Raw genomic sequence first — 26,123 nt, 5'->3', positions numbered from 1 at the left:
GTTTTTTGGGCTTCCACGATTTTTTCTAAACTATTTATAGTAGGGTTTTTAGCCCCGTTTTTCCAAACGCAGCTTCAGGATTAACTATGGCCGCGTTTTTGAACAAACGAGGCTTTAGGACAGACCTAGAGCCGCGTTTTAAAAACGCAGCTTCAAGACATAATTAATATATATATATATATTTCAGATGGGTCTAAAGCCGCGTTTTAAAAACGCAGCTTCAGCCCATTCCAGAAAAACGCGGCTGGAGAACCAAAAAACGCAGCTACAGAGTTGGGCTTGAGCTGTGTTCAACACACGTGGCCATAATATAGGTGCTGTGGGTGCGTTTCTCAAAAACGCGGCCCAAGTCGGGTCCTAGGCCGCGTTTTTACAAACGCGGCTGAAAAAAACGCGGCCTAAGACCTGCGTGTTTTGTAGTGGCTAGCAGTGGAATGTTGTTGTTATTGGTATATCACCAGGTTGATGGTATTACTGCAATGCAATAAATATGTCTTGCAATAATAAATTTTGAATTAATTAACTCTACCTCAAATTGTATCTACTCAAATTCTCCTCTTATCACCAGGTTTATAATAATGTTCAATTAATACTCATTTTCATTGTTTTAAACTTTTTGGCATGCACTGATCAGTAGTCGAAACCTTTCCTAATGTTTGATTGCAGTTCTACTGTTTCTTCCTTGTTTTTGGTTTTACACCTCCAAAACATTGTCTTGTTGCGGGGATAGCTTGCCAAAATACTTCATTTTCAATAGACTTTGTTTGATTAATCATTTTGTTCTTTAGTAATCTTTTAAGAGATTCTTTGGTAACAACAACAATTAAGTTATAGTTCCGAATTTTTAGATTGGTTACGGATCATCATATAATTTTTTTTTTTGTATATAATGATCATCATATAATTCAATGATATAAATTATAAAAATAGATAAATCATCTAATTACTTCTCTGCATTACATGAAAATCATACAAAAGCAGTAGATTTCTGGAATTATAGTTCAGCGTGGATTAGTCCTATACTAAATAGTAAATACAAAGTGCAGTTCTAGCAATTTACACATTCAAGCAATTTTTTTTTTCTTTGCCACTTTTTTTTTTCCTGAAGTCTTAATAGTATCGTTTAATATATAGTACCACACATATGCTAATTCGATTCTGTTCCACTTCCACACATTCCAGATAATTTCATACAGGAATCTTGAACCCAGAACCTCATTAATCACACAAGGCATGATAAGTGAAAATCACAGGACCAATACTTGAATTAATTGCAGTGGTATTCTTTTTGTTTGTTTTTCTGCTTTCTTACAATAACTCCAATGGACTCTTTTGGTTAATTAATTAAACTTTTAAGATATTAGACACTCTGATCCCATGGAACATTTTCTGTTCTGGGCAGACTTCACTCATTGCCAAAGTACACAACGTAGAATCACCTGGCAAGCAATCATTAATTTCTGAGTTTCAAGGAACAAACTGCCAAAGTTTGTGCGACACTGTACATAACACTAACCACAAAGGTTGAGATACCATGGTCTCATTGCCCAGAAGTGCCTAAATAGTTCAATTTCATAAGGCTGGTGATTGAGATTGAGCATTTCTTTTAGCATTTTAAGAGATGATTCGAATGATAAAATTAAATGAATAAATCATACAATTAAGTCTCCATGTCTGAACCATGCTAAAGCTGTAAACTTGTGATATTGGCTCAACGTGGAATAGGGTGACAGCAACAATGTCAATATCTCAGATCATAGCCAGCATTAATCATATATGATATGACAATTTCCATGCCTGCAGAATTGTAAAATATGGAATAAATAAATAAATAATAAAATGGAGAAGAAAAATGGTTTGACAAATAATTCTTTTATGCGTAGCTCCTTAGTGTGACACAATTAAGCAGCCATACCAATACCGTTTTGGAAAAGATTTTTTTCTAAACCAATTTGAAATAATCTCCTCTAATCTACTACATAACGATTTATATCTACATGTATTATTTAAATAAGTCGTGTGATATTTTATTTAAAAAGTTGTGTGACTAATAGTACACATAAATAATCTTTCAATCACCATATAATGAGTTAAAAAGGAGAATTCCCCCAAACCAGATTGGAGAATTCAGCCTTATTAAGTAGATTTTGTTTGATTGTTATGCATGGGGTTTGTACTTTATACTGGCTTCAAATCTTCCAGTGTACATTGTTAAAGATTAGCAGCAGGCCAAATCTGAACCTCAAAACGAAAGATATTTTAAATCTCTTGTTTACTGATACATATCAGAAACAATTTTATTTAATTTTCATATTTCCCTGCTTTCAAAATTAAAGATCAGGTTATGTGGCCAAGCCTGTTTTTTACGTAAGCATAACCTGGCGTATATGTGAAGAATATTGCTTTTTGTATTGGTTGATAGACCAAGTGCTACGAGTCCGTTTGTACACATTAAAATCTCAAACCAACATAAATTACCAGCAAACTAAAAACAACCACCATGGGTTTAAAAATAAATTAAATTAATAATACCATCATGGTTTTACTGCAACAAATTTACTCCATACATGGTCCTCTGGAGCAATTGCATATTTTAGTAATGTATTAGGGCCAATGTGAAGGCAAAGATTTCATGCTTGACCATCCGTCCTTGATTTTGTTGAATTTTGAAAAATGGCTTAATTTACAACAACGCAACATAACACCCTCGATTTTGATAATGCTGTGAAAAATTATGAAATTCAGAGATCTAAGCCACTTCAAGGCCGACAAATATTGCCTTGATCATCTTTGGGGCTTTGGAAAATTATAAAATTGAGAGATCTAAGCCACTTCAATGCTCAAAACCATTGTCTTGATAATCTTTGGCTGCCCCAAAGCAAACCAGCACCTCTCCCAAACCAACATCTTCTAACAGAAGATTGTCAGTCCCATTATCAGATCAGGCCTTGTGGCTGCAATCTTTTATCCAGCTTCATCACAAGCATGATGTGGGCTTAAATCCATATCAACTCCAAATTTTGTTTTGCTTCCAGTAACCAAGCTAAGCTACCTCACATAAGATGCATGAAAGCAGCTCCGGGAACCTTGTTGAGAAGACCAACTTCTTTAAACCGGAAGGCAAGTTTAGAAAGAAGGGGTACCTCAAGTTTCCAACATGGCATCACCAGGTGAAATAAAGGAAAAGGTTGTTGAGAATTAAGACAAACTGATAAGCCTTTTTCCGTGCTCAACCCAACTGCTCATATTCAACTACCGCATCATATGTCTCCATGTTTAGTGAACTCTCTGCAAAACATCTGAAAGTAAAGTTCTTATAGTTAAAAAAAGCCACAAGAGATGATAATATAATAAGACAAAGCTCTTTCACTCCATCCATATACAGTGTAAAGGAAAATATTTTTATAAAAATAATTAAAAGAATGAAACATAGGAATCTAATTAACCTCAATTAGTGTAGTGGAGTGCTAGACTGCTAGTAGTGTGCTAATGTAGACTGCTGCTAACTCTTTTTACTAATGCTGCACAAATTTGCAACAATGCCAGGCTTGCCAGTATAGTGATCAACGAAATTTCTTGTTCAGACAGCCAAAAATTCTTTCCCAACTAAAAATGCAACAGTTTGATATGTGTAGCCAAATTTTTTTGACAGATTCCCAAACATAATGTATTCTGGGTTGTCTAAATTAGAGAAGCTTTTGAGGTTATCAATTGTATGCAGATTCTGTACCTTAATTCATGCCAAAACATACTGGTTCTGTCATCCAAGAAACGACGCAAAGAAGCAATGGATTCATCTTCAAAATTAAGCTGTTCTGAATGGACATTAATATTGTTTTCAAGGCTTGCAATGAAAAGTGAGGAGGCTACATGAACAATGACAGATGGATCTGGGTCCCCAAGGATAGCCTGTAGCTCCCTCCGAATCCATGGTCCTATTCTCTGCACTATTCTTTCCTTCGCACCAATATTTCCTGATATATTCTGAAATTTCAAAGATGAAAAACAATCGGACCAGGTTAAACTCAACCATTTTTTTCTAATTGTAATTACAATTCAATAAAAAAGGTTTTGTATTAACAGATAATCAGATCCTTCGAATGTAACTTTAATTACAATAGACATCACATCAAGATCAAACACTAATAAATGCATTAAAAATCAACCCACTGAAGAGGGAAAGAAAGTCCGTAGAGGAGCAAATGCTAGAAAGAATAACAAGCTTGGATAACAAAGCAGTCTGTTTATTCAATTGGTGATAATGATTGTATTCCGATAATGCAAAAACAATGATCCTCCATGCATCTAAGGCAAGAAATAAGTAATCATACCTGCTCACGGCAATTTTGGGCAGGTGAAGAAACAGCCCGCAAACGTCGGCTATAAATGCTGCAAAAAATCATATACCCCAAATGCCAAAATTAGCACAAAAACCATCAGAGCTATCAGATCAATGCCTTTGGGAACCAAGAAAAACACAAAAAATTCAAGCCCTTTGCTATGTATGTATGTATGTATCATAACCCAAATGCCAAAATTAGCAAAAACCATAGGAGCTATCAGACCAATGCCCAGATAACAACAAAAAGTCAAAAACACAACAAAAAAAAAAAAAAAATTCAAGACCATTGCTAAATATGTAAGTATATGTACATATCATAACCCAAATGCCAAAAATTATACCTATAATTTTTATTTTTTATTTATTTTTGATAAGGTACCTGGCACGCCATTGAAGTTTTCTTTCAGCAATAACATCAGGAGGCACAGATCCTGGCTGTCCAAAAGACCTCCTCCACGGCAATGACCTTCGTTGCCAGCTAAGGCTATTTGATTCATTCCTTATTCTCCGAATAGTCCTATATGAAGTTGGAAAAAGGTAATATTTGAGTTCAAAATACCAATTCTTACAAAACCATATATGCAAAACAACAATGAACTCAATTCAAAACAAAAGAAAAGAAACAAAACAGTCTATTTCTCTTCTTTACCTCACGCTTTCTCACTAGTTCTCACTAGGAAGCACAGCCACGGACATGGGTAAGATATGGTGACACGAGTAATTTCTAAAAAATTATAACATAAAACTGCTGGTACAACACATACGGATACGACACGGATACTACATGGGTACGGCACCCTAAATGAATCCTCTATGCTTCCAAGCTTTCTCAGCAGCAAACAGAGAAACAAATATAATAAAAACTCAACTTTGAGGCTCTATTCTATTTAAACCAATTTCAATCTGAATTTTAAACTAAATAAAATAATTTTAAAAATTATAAAAAATATAAATAAAAAAACAAAAGGCCGCCATCACACTTACTGATGCAGGGAATGTGATGGGCTATTTGTGTATGATTTAGAAACAATGAAATGCTGAGTTGCTTAGAACACATTGATAGAAGTACCTGTGCAAAAACAGGTAGTTCCAAATAACACACAAAGGCTAACAATTCATTCAATTATCAAAAACTGATTTACAAAGCGCTTACATTCTACTACTTATTGACAGCCTCTAGATGGTTGACAAGTGTCTATATCCTATCGGCTAATACTTAAGAAATTATCTAACTAACTAACTAATTAGTTATAAGAGGATTAGGATATGGCTACTTGAAATTGCACTGCATCACTTACTTATTGGAGAAATTATAAGGTTCTCGTGGCGGACAAGTAACGGGGTCTATTGTTCCACTAAAACTGAGTAAAAAAAAATTAAACAAAAATTGATTATCGACTCAGCAATTTTGGGAGTTTTTTTTTAGTAGAATGATGGACAGTGAAGTGGTCCACAAGGATTGTATAATTTCTCTGCTTACTGAGCCTAGTTCACAAACTAAAAGGCTAAAAAGACCAGTTTTTCTTTCATTCCGATTTTTTTTTCTCTTCCAAAACGTAAATTTATTTTCTCCTACTAACACTTTCTCAGCAACCAAACAGAGAAACAATTTTTAAAAAAAAAAACACACACACACACACTCACGCACATCCAATAATCTATTGGGCTAGCATCAATTTTAATCTAAATTTTAAACTGAAAAAACAAAACACCACAACTATAGTGAGCCTAATTCACAAATTAACAACTTTTTTTTCTTTTATTAAAAAGTGAAATTCCTCTTCTTTTTCCTACACTTTCTCGGAAATCAAACAGCAATATATACACAAATCTCAAAATTGCTCACCTTCGATGCCGATGACCTATTCGGCTGAAACCGACTTGAACGTCGTCGTTTCTAGTACTATCAGTACAGCTATTATTGTTCAAAGCAGGTAATCTCTCTTTGTAGAAGGTTCGAGAAGAAAGGGAGATATCGCAGAGCCAGGAATCGAAGTGAGCATTACAGAGAGGGCAGTTTCGTTTGAGACCACTCCACTTCCGAATGCATCCGACGCAGTAGGCGTGTTTGCAATCTGTGAGCACCGCGGCTTCTCGAGCTTCCATGTCTTTCAGACAGATTGGACAAGATCGCCCTCGTATCGCTGGCCAAATTACCTTCTTTACCATCTTCTCGCGGTTCGGTCGAGAAGACGATTCCATGATTGCTTTCACACAGCGAGAGAGAGAGAGAGAGAGGCTTTTTGTTTATTTTCAGTTAGGATATGGGCTTTTTGGGCCGAAGTACAGGTTGTTCATGGTTGGGCTTTTGGGCTGGCTTTTATTTGCTGTAACGCCAGTCTAACCCACAGGCAGGGTGCGCATCTAACCCATCAAACCTGATACCGGTTGGTTTGCGTGAGTTGAGGAGTTGGGTAAGTTTCAGGTTGGTTTAGATTGATAGTTTTTTCAATTTATACTAGCCTCATTACACGCACTTCACGCGTACGATGAGATTTTTTTTTTTTAGTGGTGATAACAAAAAAAAAAAATCTATGTTTTTTTATTTTATATATATAATTTTTATTTTAAGAACCTAATTTATAAATAGATAAAGAAATTTGAACATAAAACTTGACCGTGTATTTCTTGAGTTTTGCCCTTATGACTGCACGAATCTAGAGTCATTTCTCCATAGGCTCCTTTTTAATGATTTCCATCAATTCATCTGTTTCAAAATGGCAAAACTTTTTGTCAAGTAAAACATGTTAAAACGATCACCATAATTCATGATGAAAAATATAGCTTTTGAGAAGAAGAAGAAATAACCGCTGCATGCCCAACAAACATGAATTGAACATATAATTGCAATAGATACAAACCATTTTGACAGTCACGCTTCTCAGAGATCGTAGGAACAGCAGAGGACTCTTGACATTGCAAATTTCTGTGCAGCGGATCAAGTTGAGAAAAAGTTCGATCGTTTTGAGGGAAAAAAATATTTGGTACCAAATAAATAGCAGTTGGCTATAAACAAAATCTAATGATTGAGAGGTACATGCAAAATAACCCTATCAACATTCCACCATGATGTTAGTGGGTGGTTAAATAAATTTAAAAATCAACTGAAGAGTGATCATATTTTGTAGGCAATATTTTAGTGCAAGTTAGACATGTATTTTTACCAAATTATCCTTTAGTTTTGTTTCCACTTAAATCTAGGGGTGTAGGGGTATTTTAGACCCAAAAAAAATTATTTACCAAACTATCATTTAGTTTTGTCTCTACTTAAACCTAGGAGTGTAGGGATATTTTGAAACAAAAAAAAAAAAATCCACTCCAAACAAGTGCAGCCACTTAAATAGTAGTATAGATAATATCACCAAACCCAACCCACCATATTGTTTATTTTGATTCATTCTAGTATTGAGAGAATTAACTTAAAAATTGGAAATATAATTTAAGCATATTATGTAAATTGTAATAATTAAATAAGAAAAAGTTTAAATAATTGATGAAAGCCTAATTTTTTACAAGAGATAAAACATCGCAACGCAATTCACCAACCCAACCTAACTTATGTGGGTTGGATTAGGTTGGTTTCAACACATGTGATGGTTATTTTGGGTTGAAAAAATCCTCTAACTTGAGTCAACTCAACCCAACCCAACCCAACCCAACCCATGTACATCCCTACCACATGTAGCATAAAACATAATGTAAGGGATGACAAAATTTCACTACAATTATAAGTCTAGAGTGAGTCCAAGTTTTGGCTCATTGTAATTGATGTATAATAAAATGGTGTTAATGGTAGACTGATAGACTCAAATGAAAAGATGTTGTTTCAATCACAACATACCATGTAAATAGTTGTAAAAGGAGATGTGAAAAACTTTGATTTGACTAGTCTCGTCACACGTGGTTTTCTTTGACTTAAAGAGGGCAAGACAAGATGGATTTTGTCTTTCGTGTCTCGTCTCTCCTGAGTATGTGTATCCACACACATTATTTAATCCTTACTTTTTACATATACATATTCGTTTACTAACTTCACAAATACTCTTATATTTGATTTATATTCTTACTACTTCTCCCTCATCTCTCTTACTCTTAAAAGTTTCAGAACTAATGCATTAAGAATGGCAAAATGTACTTATCTTACCTTAAATCAATGATTTCTTCTTGTTGAATAAGAGATCCAATATTAAATCCTACCTACATATAAAAGAAGCACGAAACATTCACGATAAAGAACAATTATCATGAATCATACAGAAAATGATACAAAGTTTGAACAATTTGAATTTGGTCAAGCCCTCAGGAAAAGGGAGGTAAAACCTCAAATTGTTCAAAATGAAAACAGTAAATTTTACCACTTGATACCAAAATGGCAAAATCCAAAAACATTTGCACTGCCACTACGAGAGACAGAGAAGAGGGGTTTTAAAAAGTGAGCGGGGTTATAGAACCGGAGGCTTTCTTCAAAAATCTCACTCCCAAAGCAACACAACACAGCACGCACTTCTTCTCTCTCTCTCTAGCTATTGTCTCAGTCAACACAATCAATCAGAATGGACGTCCCTAAAGATCAAATCACTACTCTCCTCGAACACGGCCTCTACACCTCAGCTCAGACCCTCGTATTTTTTATTTCTCACTTCCCCTATAAAATCAATTTTCACTTTTTTACTCTTAAATTTCAATTTCGCTTTACTTTAATCCGATTGATTTGATTGAATCAGGGTTGTTTTCTCGTTTCATCGCCGGCCGCTAATGCCGAAACCAGTCCTCACATCAAGGCCGAAAGCTTGGTTTGAAAGATTTTTTTTTTCAATTTTCATTTTTCCCTTCAAATTCGAAAATTTCAACTTCTTTATTCTCGTTTTGTTTGCTATTTCCACTGCAGGTTCTTCTCAGTGACGCATTGTTTCGCGAGCGAGAGTATCGCCGAGCAATTGTAAGAACAAACACACACTCACACTCAGACTTAAACTTTGTTTGAAATTTACTGTGCATTTCAATGTGAAAAAAAAATGCTATGGTAACTGCTCAATAAGCAGAAATGTAGTCAGTTTCATTTAAATCTGAATAGTGAATACACAGTTATATCCAAATGTAGTCATTTTTATTTGAAGCTTTATGTTATGTGTTAAGGTTAGGATCTGCTGTGACTAATTCATTCAAATGCAACTTTAGCATCTTTGACACGAAAACTTGTAAGAAGTCGTGTCATCATTAATGTGCGAAATTGGAAGGTTTTTTATTTTTTAAGTGTGGTTTAGGAGTTGCTGTTGTTACGTATGTTGGAGGATCGAGCTTAGGGTATGTGGAATTTAAAATTTTGGTGCTGTGTTAGAGTAAAAAAATTTGTGAGCTTTCATCGTTTTAATCTTCTTTACATGATTATACAATCAAGAGAAGAACTTTGCCATCCTTGCTTAGTATCATGTATTTTGTGCACAGCCGGTCCCGAGCCTGTAAAAAATGAGAAGGGTTGCAGTAGGTTGATGGCCAGGGTAAAATTAGTCACTTTATTATGAATGAAACAATCAGTAGAAGAATCCCAAACCATATGCAAATCATGCATTTAACTGTGGTTCGAACCAGAATCCTCCTTCCTATTTGAGTAGAAGTACCACTGGGCTACAAGAAAATTGTTCAATCACATGTAGGTTTATTCTATATGCAATTCTTTTGGATCACTCCTATTGAATTATGCATATGATTATCATTGTTGTTATTTTTTTGGGGATTTTTTTTTTTTTTTAAAGTTTTGATGTCTTTCTGTTTTCTAACAGCATACTTACAAACAAGCATTGCAATACTACAAGATTATTCCTAAACAGAATTCAACAACTTCTAGAAGTTCATTGCCACCAAACAGGTCATCTTCTCCAAATTCTTTTAACATCTCAGCAATTAATGAAAATGAGGTAGATCAATTATGTTCGTTATGAATTTGGTTTCATTTTCAGCTTATCTGGAGCTTAATAAATTTTATTTTATTTTTTTGAAACTTTTTATGTTTAAGGTTAAGCTGTTTATGCATTGTTATCCTTTTCTGTCTAATGGACAGGTCAAGTTCAAAATCGCATCTTGTCACTGTGCATTAAATGAGAACAGAGCAGCCATTGCTGAGGTTGAGCCTATTGATGTTCTCTCTCTCTCTCTCTGCACGTTCTTGTTGCTAGTCTCTTTCATTTAATATGAAGAAGAATGATAAGAAAAGTTTGTTGGTGGAGGAATTATGGATAGGAAAGAGCTCAGATTGCTTTTATTTTTGTAAGGGATCCTCATGTGGCATTGTATAATGATGTACCAAGATCCTAAAATTTCTGATGTATATTTTATTGGTTTTGTTCATAGCTGCTTTCTTATCTTATACCTTTCATCTTTTTTATGTGCAATCTCATTACTTGTACTTTGCAGATGGAGGGAATTCCAGGAAAATCAAGAAATTTGCAGATGAATCTGTTGATGGGAAAGCTTTATCGAAATTCTAGACATTGCCGTCATGCTATTAGTTGTTACAAAGAGTGTTTAAGGTTTGAGGAGTTAATTGGGTTTACACCTACTTCCCTTCATCTTATACTTTAATATATCTTACATCTGTTGGTTTGTTTTCTTGTTTATCTTCTTTATTATTTTTTGTTCAAGAATAAAAACTTCCAAATGCGCTTTCTATATTCTCCTCATGCTGAATCCTAATACAATGAATTGTGTGAAGTACACAAATCTACATATGAAAAGGATATTATTTTTATAAGTAGAAATGGAGAAAAAATTTAATTACACAATTTCCATTCTTGAACATAGATACTAGAATGCATAGCCAGTGCCAGTAAGCATAGTGGTGAAGGTGCCTTTGAAGTAAGGAAGGGTTGTGGTCAGAATCAGAGCTTCAATTTACTTATCAAAAATGGAATCAGAACTTCAATTTGTACTGTAGGCCAAAATTATCTCCCTCTCTATACATATCAAAAAATATAAGAAAAAGAGAAATCTCTGCATCTCTCTCTCTCTCTGTATGCACACACAAGCCCTAGCTGGGGTGTAGAAATATAAAGGTAGACAATATTTTGTTGAATCTATATAGTATATTGTAAATGGCACAGCTCTTTCTTAATTCTATGCCTCAGTCATTCCCTTGTGGCTCTAATATAATCTGAACTTAAATCTTTGACTAAAAATTACTTTCAAGTCCTGACCAACTCTAGTAGCCCTAGGCATATGCATTGAATGTTCTTTGGACATTTGGATTACCAACTTCTGTCTTAAGTTCCTAGACCCATGGATTCTGCTGCACTAACATCCGTCTTGGCATGCCTTTGCTTGCCAACAGCTGTATACATAAAAAGTGTATCGTTATTATATGGATCTCTGCTTTCAAATAACATGCTAAATCACCTGAATTATAGAAATAGTATTGATTTTTGTGATTCATTATATTGGTTGTCAAAATCATGCTTCATTTTTGTGTCTTTTTGATAGGCATTGCCCTTATGTCCTTGAGGCTATTACTGCTCTAGCAGAGATGGGAGCTTCAGCCAAGGACATTATTTCATTGTTTCCTCAGGTTTGTTGGTGAAACCATTAAACCAACTTCATATTGGTGATCAATCAATTTATGCATTGCACAAATCATATTTTTCTTCATTTGCAAGGACTTTATCTTGTATGAGTGTTTCGTCTTCTCCTAATTATAACTTGATTTTATTACAGCAATTCCTTCTAGTTCATAGTGTTTGAAAAATAAAATATCATTTTTATACTGTTCTTCTTAAATTTTAATTACAGACTCCAAGTAGAAGTGGGAGGGCTTCATTTGATCATTTTGATTCAAGCCGCTGGCTGCAAGTAAGTACTTAATGAAGAAAGATGATATTTTGTTCCATCATGAGTTACTAGCTTCATCATCCTCTGTATTATCAGCTTTTTGTTGGCAATTGCCAGTGGCAGAACCTCTTTCCCTTTTGTCATGAAAATCTTGTCGTGTGGGCTTATGAACCAAGTATGCACTCCAAGTATGATCATATGTATTGTAAAATGTGGATCTGGAATTTATTTTGATAGTTCAGCAAGCCTTCTACCTAGTATGCCTTTGGGTTGTTTTCTTTAGTAGTTTGCTGTGCCGTTTTGTTGATAAAGTGCCCTTTAGATATATTTAACTGGTTAATACTAACTTAGCAATGATAATAAAGTGACTTGCTGAGTCACTGGAGTAAATATGAGTTTCTATAGGCTGCATTGATAGTTGATTTAACTGAAATTACTTCTGACAGGTTGATCCTGCAAGTCTATTTTATTGTTTCAATGTGAATTACAAATATTGCATAGACTAAGGGCCTTGTACTCAGTGGTATTGCCTGGTCTCCTTTATAAGGAGAGACAGGGTTCGAATCCACCTCCCCCGTTGTAACAATTGAATTATAAATAAAATACAAATATTGCATAGAGATAGAGATCTTTGTTCTTAGCATGGTTTTAATTTCGAAAAGCACATATCACGATCTGGTGTCACTTAGCCTATGCTCGCTTAGTCATGCAAAAGACAACATTTTTGCACTTTTATCACTCAGATTGTCTCTTTTTCTTCGTGGTATTAGTCTTCTCTTTTTTTAACCCATTTATTCCAAGTCTTAATTTATTGGCAGTGTCCATGTTATCGTCCATTAGCTAGATGCTTGATTCGTCTTTCTTATAAAATTAATGAACTTTGTTTATCCATTAAGCCATTATTAAAATACACAATGGTATACTGTTGGAGTTGTTTTTTTTTTCATTGTACACTCAGATTGCTATTCCCAATGCCCCCCACACCCCCCCTTCCCCCAAAAAAAAAGAATGTTAGTTAATTTTATTCCTTTTTGTGCAGCGCTATGTTGAGGCCCAATGTTGCATTGCTTCAAACGATTACAAAGGTAGACAAATATCTCTTCTGATTTTGAGAGTTTTATCTGTGTGGTGTGTGCTGTAGAATTGCATCATATTCAGATCACAAGGCGTGATCTACATTTTTCAATTTTCTGTTGGTTATTTATTGTGAATCTGTTATCCAATTGTTGTGAAGCTTCCAAACAAAGAAGCTTAGAACTACTGAACTTGTTTCCAACTGGCATGGTCTACTGATAAACACTGTATGTGCATGATAATGGAATCTCTTCTCATAGACACGTGTAAAGGATATCTAACAGCACTCAGGCTGGTGAAGATTACACAATCTAACTTTAATTTTTTGTAATGATCCTGGAATCACACTATTTGTCAAATTTTGATAGTTTGTGCAATCTTCACCTCTGGTTTAAGTAGAGGATTGCTCGTACTTGAACTCTTACCCAAGGCAAATGATAAGGAAAAGGACACAGAGGAAATAAGGCTGGGAATTATAACTGTTGATCACTTGGTCTATTGTTTGATTAAATTACATGGGAAAGACATGTAGATGATGTCCTCTACGGTGGGGAAAAAGTTGTTTGCTACTGCTACTCCTAATATATGTGTTAGTTTATGCCTCATAACTTTTCTTATTCTCAGGTGTAGTTTCATAGCCAGAAATGATTAATTCTAAACTTTTGCTTGCTATCTGCCTGAGTTTTAATCAACGATTTTCATTATTCTTTTTTTGTTGCCAGGTGGTTTGGAACTCTTTGCAGATCTCTTGCAACGCTTTCCTAATAATATACACCTATTACTTGAAATTGCAAAGGTAGGACCGATTATATTTCAAAAAATCCAAAGCTTGTTTTACATGCCAAAATTTTCGCATTTAGTGCTCTTGAATGTTACATTTAGTAGGTTGGTACTAGCAAGACGACAGCATTCTGATTAATCTCTCTGTTTTACTTGTACATTTATAAACCTATCATGTGAAGATTGAAGCCATTATTGGCAAGAATGAGGAGGCCATAATGAATTTCGAAAAGGTAATAAGTTCTTTTTAATACAATTACTATTCCCCCCCCCCTCTTTCCTTCTCTCTCTCTCTCTCTCTCTCTCTCTCTCTCTCTCACGCGCGCGCGCGCACACACACAAACCGAAACACAGGGAGAGAGGTACATGCAAGAAGATATAAAAGTAAAGTTTTTGGTCTTTACAGGTGCGATTAATAGATCCATATGTTGTTACTTATATGGATGAGTATGCAATACTTCTAAAGACAAAGTCTGATTATACAAAGCTAAACAAGTTAGCACATGATTTGCTGAGTATTGATCCTACAAGGCCAGAAGTTTTCGTGACTTTGTCTGTACTGTGGGAAAAAGATGAAAGAGGAGCTTTGTCTTATGCTGACAGGGTCAGTTAGTTAATTTGAAAAAAAAATACTGCATAGATCTCTTTTCTTATTAGCATATGTCATGAAATCTATTAATTCTTTGCAATCAGAGCATTCGAATTGATGAGAGGCATATACCAGGTCACATTATGAAGGTATTAAAACTCAACACCTGATAGAATAGGTAGTTTGATTCCTGGATTCTGATTGAAGAGGCGTATACCCCATAAATATTTCATTATATTTTGCTCTTTATCTTCAATTCCATGATGAAAAAAATTTCTTCAAGTTTGCAGGGTAACCTGTTGTTAACAGCGAAGCGAGCTGAAGCTGCTGTAGTTGCTTTTAGGTCAGCTCATGAATTGAGACCTGATATTCGTTCGTATCAAGGTGCAACTTTCAAGGGGGAATGCTCACCTGCATAACATGCAGCTCACTTTTACCATTGACATGTATTTATTTTCTAAAAAAGTGTGAATAACAGAAAAATGCAGAAGCCTTGAAATGATTAAGGACTCATTTATGATTTCAGGTTTGGTTCAGTCTTATTTGGTTCTCTCTAAAACCAAAGAGGCTTTGCATGCTGCCAGGGAGGCAATGAAGGCAATGCCTCAATCAGCAAAGGCGCTAAAATTAGTTGGTGATGTTCATGCTAGTAACTCTGGTGGCAGAGAGAAGGTAAAGCTTTATAAATCTTTTCAGCATCAGCTTAGAAGTAAAGGTTGCTTTCATCCAGATTTCAAAGATTGTGAATTTTTCTAAACTTGTAACAGGCCAAAAAATTCTATGAGTCAGCACTTAGGTTGGAGCCTGGTTACCTAGGAGCCGCATTAGCTTTGGCTGAGCTCCATGTTATTGAAGGTCGAAATGGAGATGCTGTATCTCTGCTTGAGCGATATCTCAAGGATTGGGCTGACGACTCTCTTCATGTTAAACTAGCTCAAGTGTTTGCTGCAACAAATTTGCTTCAAGATGCTTTATCACATTATCAGTCTGCGTTGAGGTAAAATCTAATATAAGATATGAATCTCTTTCTGGATCAGGAGATTCCAGACATAAATTCTGCATTGTTACAGATTTTCTTCCATTCTCATGCTTTTGAGCATGAGAATGTCTCATTGTAATTTACATAGTATTTGAAGTTAAAAGTTCTTGATTTAGAGCCATCACTACTACTGATGGCATGGTATCATTATTAGGTTGTGCTCCAGTTTGAAATGGCTGCTACTTATGAATTTTTTTGGTAACATGCTGCTTTAAAATTTACCTATTCAACTTTATGAATTTCTATGAGTGGTCTCAGGCCATTCAACTTCCTGAAGATGTAAAATTGGACACTGAATGTCAATGAAATATGTGGGCAGCCTATGATCAAAAGAACAGGGGGGGGTAAAACCTCCAATGCCTTTATTAAAAAATGCTTTCATTTTTACTCTTTTACTGTGTTGCAGGATAAACCCACAGAATGAAGCTGCAAAAAAGGGGCTAGATCGCTTAGAGAAACAAATGAAGGTTTCTGATAATGTTGCTCTTTCAGCTTTATTACTTACAGTTCCTTCAATTACTCTCAATACACTTCACTATTCTTTGCTTCATGATTATTTTTTGGTATTTTATGTAATATACTTCAAGTGAAGGCAATTAAGAAAAAAATTTCTTAAAAAAATAAATAAAAAGGAAATGTGGCATGGGAAATGCAGAGGAATTAAACTTGTTAGAATAGTGGTTAAATGATTAAATTCATACTTTTCTATCAATTTAAGATTTTGGGAGAAATGGTTGTTTAGCATGGTAACAGCAAGTGGTCATGAGTTTAAATCATGTCTCCTCTCTACCAAGAATTTAGAAAGTTCAAAATTTCATGTTTGGGGCAAGCAGTAAATTTATCAAAGCCCTTAAGAGTGCATTTTCCCTGGGATTAACCTTGTATTTTCTTGTAGGGCGTGGATCCAGATGCACCCGAAGAAGATGAAGAAAATGAGGTAGAGGATGCCGAGGGAGACCAAGAAGAGACTGATCTTTTATGAGGAAAAATTTAAAAGTTTACATATATGAAACACCTTATAATATTATTCAGTTGTAAATGAGTAACATGTAGTGTGAGATTGCTGTGCTGCCTTGCAAGCAAACTTGTGACCCATAATTACAGATTTCACGTTAGGGAACTGACAATTTGAAATTTTGCTGCAAAAACTTGAATTTAACAATTATAAAAAGGTGACATGGATGTATCATGTGGGCTGGATGTTGATTTAGGGGGGGTGTATCCGTGATATGTGCAGAAAGGAAAGATAAGTTATTCTGAAAAGAGCAACGGTAATTACACACACACTAACACACATGAAGTCACAATTTCAGTTAAAAACAAGTGTGGATGTGTGTAGTGTAAGAGTTATTTCCCTTCTGAAAAAAAAAAGTAAAAGCTTCAGAAGGGTACTCGTATGGTGTGGAGCCCCTTTTTCGAAAGGTTTTTGGGGTTTTTAAATTAGAATGTCCATAATATGCTGTGTAATTTTAATGGAATTACTTTCTTAACCAAATGTGGATTATGCAAGTCAAATTGACAAGACGATTCTTACACTGACATATTATATTTTCTCTTTATTCAGCCAAAACTAAATAATAAAAAATCAATGTGCTCTTGGACTTACTATATGGTGGATTGTGGTTCCTTACGATGATTGTAGCATGACAAGATTTTGGAGCCCTCGAAATAGGAACCCTGTTGAAGCAAAGTCCAAAATAGGGCAGTAGTACTTGCGTTTGAAGACAAAATTTTGTCTTTTACATGCTTGTCATTCACTAAAGATAGTAAAATTATTACATTTGTCGATGGTTTTCAATTCTCAAAGGTACAGTTGTAAAATATGGGTATTCGAACCCTAATAAAGAAGAGCAGATTATGCCATTTGAATTTTTGGCAATATGGGTGGTTTGCTCATTAGGAGGATGCCTTAGATAATCCTTCGAAGAAAGGCTTTACTCTCGCATCTTACCAGGTAAGAATTACCAATACTCACATATTAATGGGGTTCCCTCCACATTGAGCCTGCCTCCAATTATGTTAGTCTGTAATTACAGGGTATCGCTTAGCATCAGACTTAATCCCAACAGGTGATTAATGGTGCTATATATGCACTTTTGACCAATGTGTGAAGAAAACTGGATTGCGAAACTTGGTAGAAGCCTATTGAGGATGAATGTTCATACATTACCCGGCAGCTAGTTCTGACATATGAAACCAACTGCCCTTAGGTTTTACTGGCTAAAGACGAGTCCAAGGACTCTTCTATACAAAGATTTCCTATGTTATTAAAAAAAAAAAATGGTGGAAGCCCAATGTACAAGAACGGTCAGCACACAAAAGCAACATTAACTTCCTTTTTTCGCCGTTAATTGGTCTTCCAATAAAAGAGGCAAGTATGGCAGTCAAGCAGAACAGTGGAAGTGTTTTCTTTAGCTATTATAAAAGACATACAAAATATTACAACAAAACATACATTACCAAGTCACGTTAGCTTCACATATGTACAGAACTGAATTACTAAAATTCTCTAATGCTAAGCTTGAGGATGTAGATTATTGCTTCCAGTTGGACAATTGAGGTAGTTTTACAGGCTAGATAGTTCTGGGTTTTGTCCGACGATTCCCATCATGAGTATCTTCCATAAGACAGCCTGTTACTCACTGTTGATGGATGGCCTTGATCATTCAGATTTGTTCTCCATTCTCCACACTACACATTGAAAGGTTTCCTCGGGGTGGGCGCTCTGTTCTCCATAGATTGCAATCTTTGTTTGAGATGAAAAACTTCGACCTGCATGACAACATGAGGCAATGGTGGCTAATCAAGATCAGGATCAGCCACATAGATTCTTTTTTGTCATTCTATTCTATCCGGAGTCATACTCTGCTATTTCTTTAATTGTCATATCATTTTTTACCACTTCTACTAATTTATAAACAAGTTATTATAATGGATCAATCACCTACAATGTCAAAACATCCACCTGACAAACCTTTTATGAAAGGGTAATATGTAAATCATAAAAGAGAATAACAATGGTAAAAAGATGGCTATTCTATGTACAAGTTAAGCAGCAGCAATAGCAGATAATTATCCCTCTTTTGCCTTTTTGTGGCTACTAGTACATTTCGTTCAAAGCCATACCTGTAGTTGGAAGGCCCTTGCCCTTTCTCCTGCAAGAACTCCTCTAGTTGAGTGCAGCTCCTACAAAAGATTTTAAAAAATCAGCAAAATGCTATAATTGATGTAACCGTTCATAATTTGGCTACAAGATGGCTGCATTCTTCTTTTCTTTTCTTTTTTGGGAAAGGGGGGGTTAGTATGACTGTATGCACTTACCTTCTGAGTATCGTCCAAGACTGCCTTCAGGAAAGCCACATCATGTTCAAGCCTTATATTGTCAGAGTGGACTATATTTGATAGGCTGTTAGCGTCTTCTTGTGCCAACTCTACACCAGCCAGCTTCTCTTTTAGTAACTCCATCCCCTTCACAGTGTCTGTCAATTTTTTCTCTATCTCCTGTCTGCTTTTGAGAACAGATGATAAATTCCTTTCTGCAGCTTCTCGGCTTGCCACTGCAGCTGCCAACTGTCCTTCTAGCATTCCATTCTTCCTTATTAAGTTAGCCATATTTAATTCGTAAAATTGATATACACTTGAAGAAGTTGAAAAAACTCCAGATTTGATATCACTTTCTGGGAATACCACATCCTCAAATTCAACTGGAACATTTCCAATTCTGTGGTTATGGGTAAATGCATTATCAGATTCATACAAAGAGGCTTCCTCTGCATTGAATTTGCCTCCAGTTATGCTATTCTGAATTACCATATTAGATCGATTCATTCTCTGTTCTGTTGCCTGAGATTAACACAAAATGCAATATTAAATGAATTTCACGTTAAAATCTTAGGAAATTCCAAGAGTAGAGCATGGCATCAAACTTGGTTATCAAACACCCCCCCACCCTTCCTTTTCTTTTTAAGCAGGAACATCCCAGCTTATTTATTGCCACTGGAATACTATGCTATATTGTGGCAGTCATGGGTTGAGATTAGAAGAAACCCATCACAGAATAGATGATCAAGATCAAAGACACAAAATTTCCCTTTTTTAAGTTAATTACTATTGGGAGGGAAAATATCTTTCATTTGGATAAAGCAGGCTCCCAATTGGACCCACAGTCAACAACAATCTACAAGAAACTACCCAAAATTAAAATTAGAGGTTTTCAATTCATCCAAAATGAATCTGCATGTCTATATCTCAAATAACTTTAATAAAAGAAAATAGACATAGTAAATAATTGGAAACTTCTCAGTCTACCTGTAAGGAAGAATTGTCATCTTTTGATCCATTGGCCATCTTAACGGGCATTTTGTATTCTTCCTCAATATGAAATTGCTTGCGAAGTGAAACATTGCCAGGAACAGAATTTGGATCAATAATTGACTCTGACAAAGATTTTCTTCCAGAACCATGTTGTTCAATGGTCGATGCTGGATTTTGTCAAGCAACAGAATCAACAGAACATTGGGAAGAATCATTACTAAGGTGAGTAACCAACCCTTTGGACGATAAGTGTTTCTCAAATAGTAGAGCTCCTGTGCCTTTTCCAGTGGTAGATCTTGGTCCCTTGGATGATTCACTCTTTTCCATTAGCAGGACCTCAACCTAAAACAAAACAACAAATGGTTAGAAAATAAAAGAAGTCAATGATCGAATCCAAGTCAACGAATGTGCAAATACATGATTTCTATATCCAACCTGATTTGACGGCTCCTTTTTGGATCCCCCAAAGGCAACAAGAAAATCCTTTTCCTTGTGCTGTACAAGAACTAGGCTGAAACCCTGAGAATACAACAATCTTTAGACAAATAATTTCATCTTGCCAAGAAGAATGCTACTAACACTACACACATCATCTCAAAATGATATCAGATAACAAATATCATAGCAATTATGGACTAATTACATCGGCTCAGGCAACCCATAAGCTCAAATGTCATCTTTATGCAGTATTCCCATAAGCTCAATAGCGAAAGTGAAAGCCAGACAGAGGCTATGCACAATTTGAGATGGCATCAGCTTACCACGAGGGTGTGGCATCAATATGGACTTCCCAACGTAAAGCTTAAAGCCAGAATATTAGCTTTTAGTTCCATGGTTAAACTAACAGCTAAAATGGATGATAAGTTTTGACAAATTTGAGAAAGTAATCAAAGAACCAACAGATAAATCCAAGCCTTCAAGGATAAAATAGAAAGCTCATGGATTTATGGCCATTAAAAAGTGTATTACTTTTATAGAGATATCAAAAAAATTAATTAATGCATAATTTTGGCACATCATATGGCATGAGGCTAGCATTAAAAAGATTTGCGATACTTGATAATGCAAAGAACAAAATCTATATGACTCACCTTGTTGGTGGTGATGGAAGATGGCAGTGATGCAACAGCCACAGACCACTCAACCTTTAAAACATCAAAGACTAAAGTCTCCACATGTCCTGGAATAATTAGGAATAAAAAGTTCATAAATGAATGTTAAAAAAAAAAAAATTAGTGAAACTAGATAAAAATTGCTCAAAGCTGCACTGCATTTGATCCACATCAGAACTCAACTCCCAGGCCAGTGAGATATTGAAGATAAACTTCTTCAAATCATGGGAATCAAAGGAGTTGAAAGCCAGCCCTTTCAATCTTCCTCTTTTTTCTCTTTCTTTTTTCCTAAGTCATCAAATGCTTTCTCAGATCCAAAATCAGGTTGATTTTGATAGCCTTCCTACATTATAGTATAGGTGGCAACTTATATGGTTGAAATCATCACCATGCTCCAGAGTTTAGAACCATTGCAACTCTGTGTGTATTAAACAAGCCAAGAAAAGAATAAGAAACACTGAAACATATGGCAGGAACATCCTAAAGTAGATAGGTCTGGATTGTCTATCCAAGAGTGAATGATGTGAAAGCAAGGATATCAGAGGCACGAAGACCCTTGAAGATCTATTAGGGGGGAACAAAAGGAGGAGCAAAAGCTACTTCTTGCATTAAACCTAACATAATACTATAATGAGCAACAAGTCCAATCAATTCGTGGTTGCAACATGAGAGAAAGGTCCACATGCTTATTAAGCGACCAAATGAGAGAAAAGGGTCAAAATATTCTAACAATGCTTCTACGCTCGTAAGGCATACGTTGTTTCCTGCTTCCACCCCCCGCTATATACCATTTAGTTCCACACAAGACTCCACAGGAACCAGCTCTAGGCGATGGATGGAAACCATGTATATTTATTATTGACCATACCATCTGAGAAAGAAGATCTAATTATCAAAATGTCAAATCTAAAGAATTTTTAGCTTGCTTCTATGAGAGATGAAATTACTCGCTCACATAATCCATTAAAAAAAAAAAAAACAGATGAGGAGATGTTCCACATACCGTTTCAAAGTCAAAAGAGTACAAGTCATTCAAAGTCTTGGACTTCGATGCTCCTCCAAATAAAAAAAGAGTTTTATCATCATAAAGAGTTGCCACATGGTTAGATCTTGGAGATGGCCCTGTTCCTCTATACGTACAATTGAAAAGAATAAGAAAAACCCTTCGCTCCTAAATCAAGGGATATGACAACAAGAAGTGCAACCAGAATTCTCCATGACAAAGGTGACAAGTACTAAATTTGAAGCTTGTGTACAAAATAGCATCAACAAATTTCACAAAGTACACTAGAATCTACTCACGTGTAATGAAGAGGAAGCCATGTCAAAGATTTCAAATCAAACATATGCAGATCATTTAGTTTCCTCTTTTTAGCATCTTCACCCCCAAATAGGAGTAAAACAGAGCTTGCCCTTACCACAGTATGACCACTACGAGCAACCTGCAATACATAAACTTCAGGTTAGAACTTCTTATTTTTCATGGACCTTTTAGATTATAAATTTGGTACCTTAAAGGAAAGAAATGTAATATCATTTTTCCACCTCAGTAAGGTATATAACATTGTCCTAATCCAAGACATGGACTACCTGCACGAATTGCATTCTTACACCCCTCAGCAAAATTTGCATAATAACAAAAGCTACTGACAGGTTCTTTTCTCACATTTTATGCTTGCCAATTATCATGTTTGTTGGAGACTGATAGCCGTCTTGTCCACATAGCAATCCAAATTAGCATTCTAATTTTAATTCATTATTAAAAAATAAAACAATTATATGGATCATGTGGGTAGAAACATCTAATTCTCATGATATTTGGCACACATGATAAGCATGGGAGGGGTTTCTTTTCCAATAATGAACTTGCCAAATTGTAACTTCCAAAAGAAGAAACTATGGGTGGTTTTTTTTTCTTTTTTTGGGGGGGGGGGGGGGGGGGTGTTAAGTAAAGCTACTTCTACAACACAGCTAATCTAAAATTTTATCAAGCCACATGATATACCGGTATGTCACCCTTTGCTTCTATAAGTGACCAGCACTCCGTTTCAGTGTCAAATGCCCACACTACAAAATCCAAAATCATGTGATTAGGCATCATTTGGAAAAATATAGTAAATGAAAATATGACAAAACAAAATCAAAATCAAAGCATACACACAAGAATACTCAACCTGAAACTCTGTCACTGCTAGGGTCAGTCTTTCCTCCAATCAGAAGAACCTTCTTTCCCCAAGAAACCTAGTCAAGGAAGGCAACAAAAAGAATTGTCAACACTTGAGCAATTTAAGGTTTTTCTAGCCTACATGACCTGACCTGGGACAATATGATTAATCAGCCAACTAACACTAGGGCATAGTCCGCGTATTATATGCATTATGCTTGATTCAGGGGAGGACAAAGAAGTGCAAACAAATCTCAACTGACATACATACAGGGGAGTGGCATTAAAAAACTTCTGCAGGGTGCAAACCATGGTGCACACCAACATTTTGCACCCACAAAATAACAATTGTTCTTACTTCTTTGCTTGAGCAGTGGGTGTTCATAGATCCTCAGAAATAGAACCCTAAATTTTCTCATCCATTACATACAATATCCCAATATTGAAAATTCTCAAAAAAAAAACAATTCAGCTACAAAACAAGGCAAAACAAAATAGTAGTTGAGACATATAATAATACCAGACTATGGCCCTTGCAAGCAGGAATCTTTAGTGGCAGACTGCTTGGTGACAAGTAAATCTTTGATGATGCTGTTGACCAGGTAAATCTATCAAAATTAAGCACCTGAAAATACACATGAAAAATAATAACATGTATATCATGCACTTATGCTATGAAACTAAATTAAAAATCTAATTTAATCAATTACTTTGATGTTAAACATAAATAATCTGGTGTCCTCCCCCCCACCCCCCTCTCCTTTTTTTGAACAACTTAAATCTATTGGTGCTGCCACTTTGAATGTAAAGTTTTTAAGGAAAGAGGAACATTCCCTACCTGTACATCATCCAACAATCCATTCCCAGATTCACCACCGACCACTATCATCTTGTTCCCAATCAGAGTTGCTGCATGCTATTCATGAAAAGAGTAAACTGGTGGTTTTTTTAATAAAAAGCTTAAATTAATCAAATTCAATCAGCTACACCATATAAATCAAGCTCATTCACGAGTTACTGCTAAATAACATTATACATTAAATCGAGGAGTAGGTTTTTCTCCAGCAATTGACAACACCATCCAATTCTCCAAGCTACCCGATGCACAATTACTAATCTCAGGTGCAGCGGCAGAAGACGAACACTGGCGATTGAGTTCATCAGAAACACTAGTTGGAGGTGCAGCACATTCACTCTGCAAAATTGTAAATACTTCACACACATACTCATCAATGCAAACCCATTTGGAAAAAACAATTCAGAATTAAAATCAAAATCCATACTTTTGATCCACTAGTCTTCTTTGTGTGTCTTATGGGACTTCGAGTTCCCTGAGCAGTTTCTGGTAGATGGAGTTTCAATCTGATGCACCTCCCCACATTTCAAAATTAGTATCAACAAATGTATATTATACCATCTTTCTGTTCTTTCAACATGATTCTAAACTTTACAACATTTGTTTTTGTCAATCAATAGAATAACATTTTATGTATTAACTACAATGTTGGTGTCTATCAAAAAAATTATGTAATGAGTTGAATGGCACTAACTTTGGAGATTTGATATTGATAATGCACTTATGTTTCAAAAACTTCAATAGTCTTTTTATTTTATTTTCCTTATATATATATATATATATATGAATAATCGATATGCTTCAAAATCAAGCTCAAATTTCTCCACTAGCTAAAACAAAAATCAAACAACATTTCTGCACAATAAAATAAAAAGTAAATGGACAACAAATTTTTAAATAAAGAGAAGCTGACCTTGTATGCTTCAGTTTTCTACGAGAAAAACTGAACATTTTTCTGAGATCAGAGCTTGAAATACCAAAACCAGACCCTAAAAATTAACGAATAAAGCCACATTATCATATTACATAAAAATAAAAATTATAAAAAATATTCACGGACAATAATAAACAGAGATTAATCTAGACTTTTTTTTTGAAACGACAAACAAGCTCACCTCTGAGAAATATTTAACAAAACAATGAATGACTGCGCTAGCTGTTTGGTTACCGAGAAAGTTAAGGAAAATAAAACAATGTAAGCAAGAAAGAAAAGTAGGAACAGAAAAGAGTTATTATTGAAGAAGCAGTGGAAGAAGAAGGCTGGTGAGGAAGAGCAACACTGTAACAAGATGAGAGTGAGATTGAAGACGAAGTGTTAGAAATGAATATTGATAATAAGTAGAGAAAAATAAAAATAGTTGAGAGAGAGAGTACAAAAAGAAGACCTTCAATGATAGACAGTGTTTTGTAATACTACTGTTTTTCACACATTGTTGCTCTCTCTCTCTCTCTACATTGAGCTGTAATAATAACCGGTGAGTGAGTGAAGTAACATTATAGTGCGTAGGTTAGCATTTGTTGCGTTTTTAATGTTGTTATTTTTGTCGTACCGCCGCAAATAAACTATCAACTTTTATCAAGTTAATGAAAAGTTTGGCAATGATGATTATCAAAAAAACTTTTATCATAAAATTGTAACGTCACATTCACGTAAATCAACAGCTTTTTTCAATAATAATAATAATCTACTGTACCTGCTGGAAGTTGCTTATTCACCTAAAATTTAGTAAATGATAGTTAGAATAGTACAGTACCTAAAATTTAGTAAATAGTAATTAGAATAGTATAGTGAGACTTATAAATAGTATTAAAAAGTATAGTAAATAGTAAGAATTATAAATAGTAGTAAAAATAAGCTGAATAGTAAAATAAGTTAGCAAAAATAAAGATCCGTTTGGTACATATGTATAAACGCATATTTTTAGTTTCTAAACAATATTACATGTATTTCAACACATTTTTTCACCTATACGTATTTTCAAAAAATATAAACAATATTACTAGTACAATGTTATCAAGAGGTGTTTAGGAGAAT

General features: G+C 35.1%; 3 protein-coding genes across 4 annotated transcripts; 1 reads left to right on the top strand and 2 right to left on the bottom strand.

The window, feature by feature from the left end:
* Nucleotides 1-2,486: 2,486 nt before the first annotated feature.
* LOC142623410 (uncharacterized) lies at nucleotides 2,487-6,560 on the bottom strand. 2 transcript variants are annotated; one of them, XM_075796820.1, is made up of 5 exons: nucleotides 6,189-6,560; nucleotides 4,722-4,859; nucleotides 4,332-4,389; nucleotides 3,731-3,984; nucleotides 2,487-3,299 (listed from the first exon to the last, which is right to left on the bottom strand). In XM_075796820.1, the coding sequence occupies exons 1-5, from the start codon at nucleotides 6,542-6,544 to the stop codon at nucleotides 3,230-3,232; spliced, it is 876 nt and encodes a 291-aa protein (XP_075652935.1). In that variant the 5' UTR covers nucleotides 6,545-6,560; the 3' UTR covers nucleotides 2,487-3,229. The 2 variants fall into 2 exon arrangements, with proteins under 2 accessions (XP_075652935.1, XP_075652936.1); XM_075796821.1 differs by having other exon boundaries at nucleotides 2,487-3,288; nucleotides 6,189-6,556.
* Nucleotides 6,561-8,786: 2,226 nt separating this feature from the next.
* LOC142623611 (anaphase-promoting complex subunit 7) lies at nucleotides 8,787-16,831 on the top strand. The gene is made up of 18 exons (XM_075797049.1): nucleotides 8,787-8,964; nucleotides 9,067-9,135; nucleotides 9,231-9,281; nucleotides 10,123-10,257; nucleotides 10,401-10,463; nucleotides 10,754-10,869; nucleotides 11,816-11,900; nucleotides 12,122-12,181; nucleotides 13,200-13,245; nucleotides 13,957-14,030; nucleotides 14,197-14,247; nucleotides 14,421-14,618; nucleotides 14,708-14,752; nucleotides 14,894-14,987; nucleotides 15,130-15,275; nucleotides 15,371-15,600; nucleotides 16,049-16,109; nucleotides 16,538-16,831. The coding sequence occupies exons 1-18, from the start codon at nucleotides 8,896-8,898 to the stop codon at nucleotides 16,622-16,624; spliced, it is 1,680 nt and encodes a 559-aa protein (XP_075653164.1). The 5' UTR covers nucleotides 8,787-8,895; the 3' UTR covers nucleotides 16,625-16,831.
* Nucleotides 16,832-18,033: 1,202 nt separating this feature from the next.
* On the bottom strand, nucleotides 18,034-25,448 carry LOC142625925 (uncharacterized). The gene is given in 17 exon segments (XM_075799679.1): nucleotides 18,034-18,414; nucleotides 18,769-18,828; nucleotides 18,964-19,485; nucleotides 19,951-20,298; nucleotides 20,392-20,475; nucleotides 21,048-21,136; nucleotides 21,825-21,939; nucleotides 22,072-22,198; nucleotides 22,371-22,510; nucleotides 23,074-23,135; nucleotides 23,243-23,309; nucleotides 23,753-23,857; nucleotides 24,071-24,148; nucleotides 24,269-24,427; nucleotides 24,516-24,594; nucleotides 25,002-25,077; nucleotides 25,204-25,448. Coding segments are annotated over 16 exon segments (2,154 nt in total). The 5' UTR covers nucleotides 25,040-25,077; nucleotides 25,204-25,448; the 3' UTR covers nucleotides 18,034-18,333.
* Between the last annotated feature and the right edge of the window lie 675 nt (nucleotides 25,449-26,123).

The sequence above is a fragment of the Castanea sativa genome, chromosome 2 (assembly GCF_040712315.1).
Source record: "Castanea sativa cultivar Marrone di Chiusa Pesio chromosome 2, ASM4071231v1".
In the NCBI taxonomy this organism is placed as follows: Eukaryota; Viridiplantae; Streptophyta; class Magnoliopsida; order Fagales; family Fagaceae; genus Castanea; species Castanea sativa.
Note: the sequence above shows the minus strand (reverse complement) of the source record. Positions and strands in the feature narration are given on the sequence as shown.

Excerpts from the sequence above, each read along its gene's own strand:
- LOC142623410 (XM_075796820.1), bottom strand. The coding sequence starts at position 6,544 with ATGGAATCGTCTTCTCGACCGAACCGCGAGAAGATGGTAAAGAAGGTA. Across the intron at positions 4,860-6,188 it reads ATAGGTCATCGGCATCGAAG|GACTATTCGGAGAATAAGGA; the intron begins GTGAGCAATTTT and ends AACTTCATATAG. Across the intron at positions 3,985-4,331 it reads CCCAAAATTGCCGTGAGCAG|AATATATCAGGAAATATTGG; the intron begins GTATGATTACTT and ends TTGAAATTTCAG.
- LOC142623611 (XM_075797049.1), top strand. The coding sequence starts at position 8,896 with ATGGACGTCCCTAAAGATCAAATCACTACTCTCCTCGAACACGGCCTC. Across the intron at positions 11,901-12,121 it reads TTATTTCATTGTTTCCTCAG|ACTCCAAGTAGAAGTGGGAG; the intron begins GTTTGTTGGTGA and ends TTTTAATTACAG. Across the intron at positions 12,182-13,199 it reads ATTCAAGCCGCTGGCTGCAA|CGCTATGTTGAGGCCCAATG; the intron begins GTAAGTACTTAA and ends CTTTTTGTGCAG.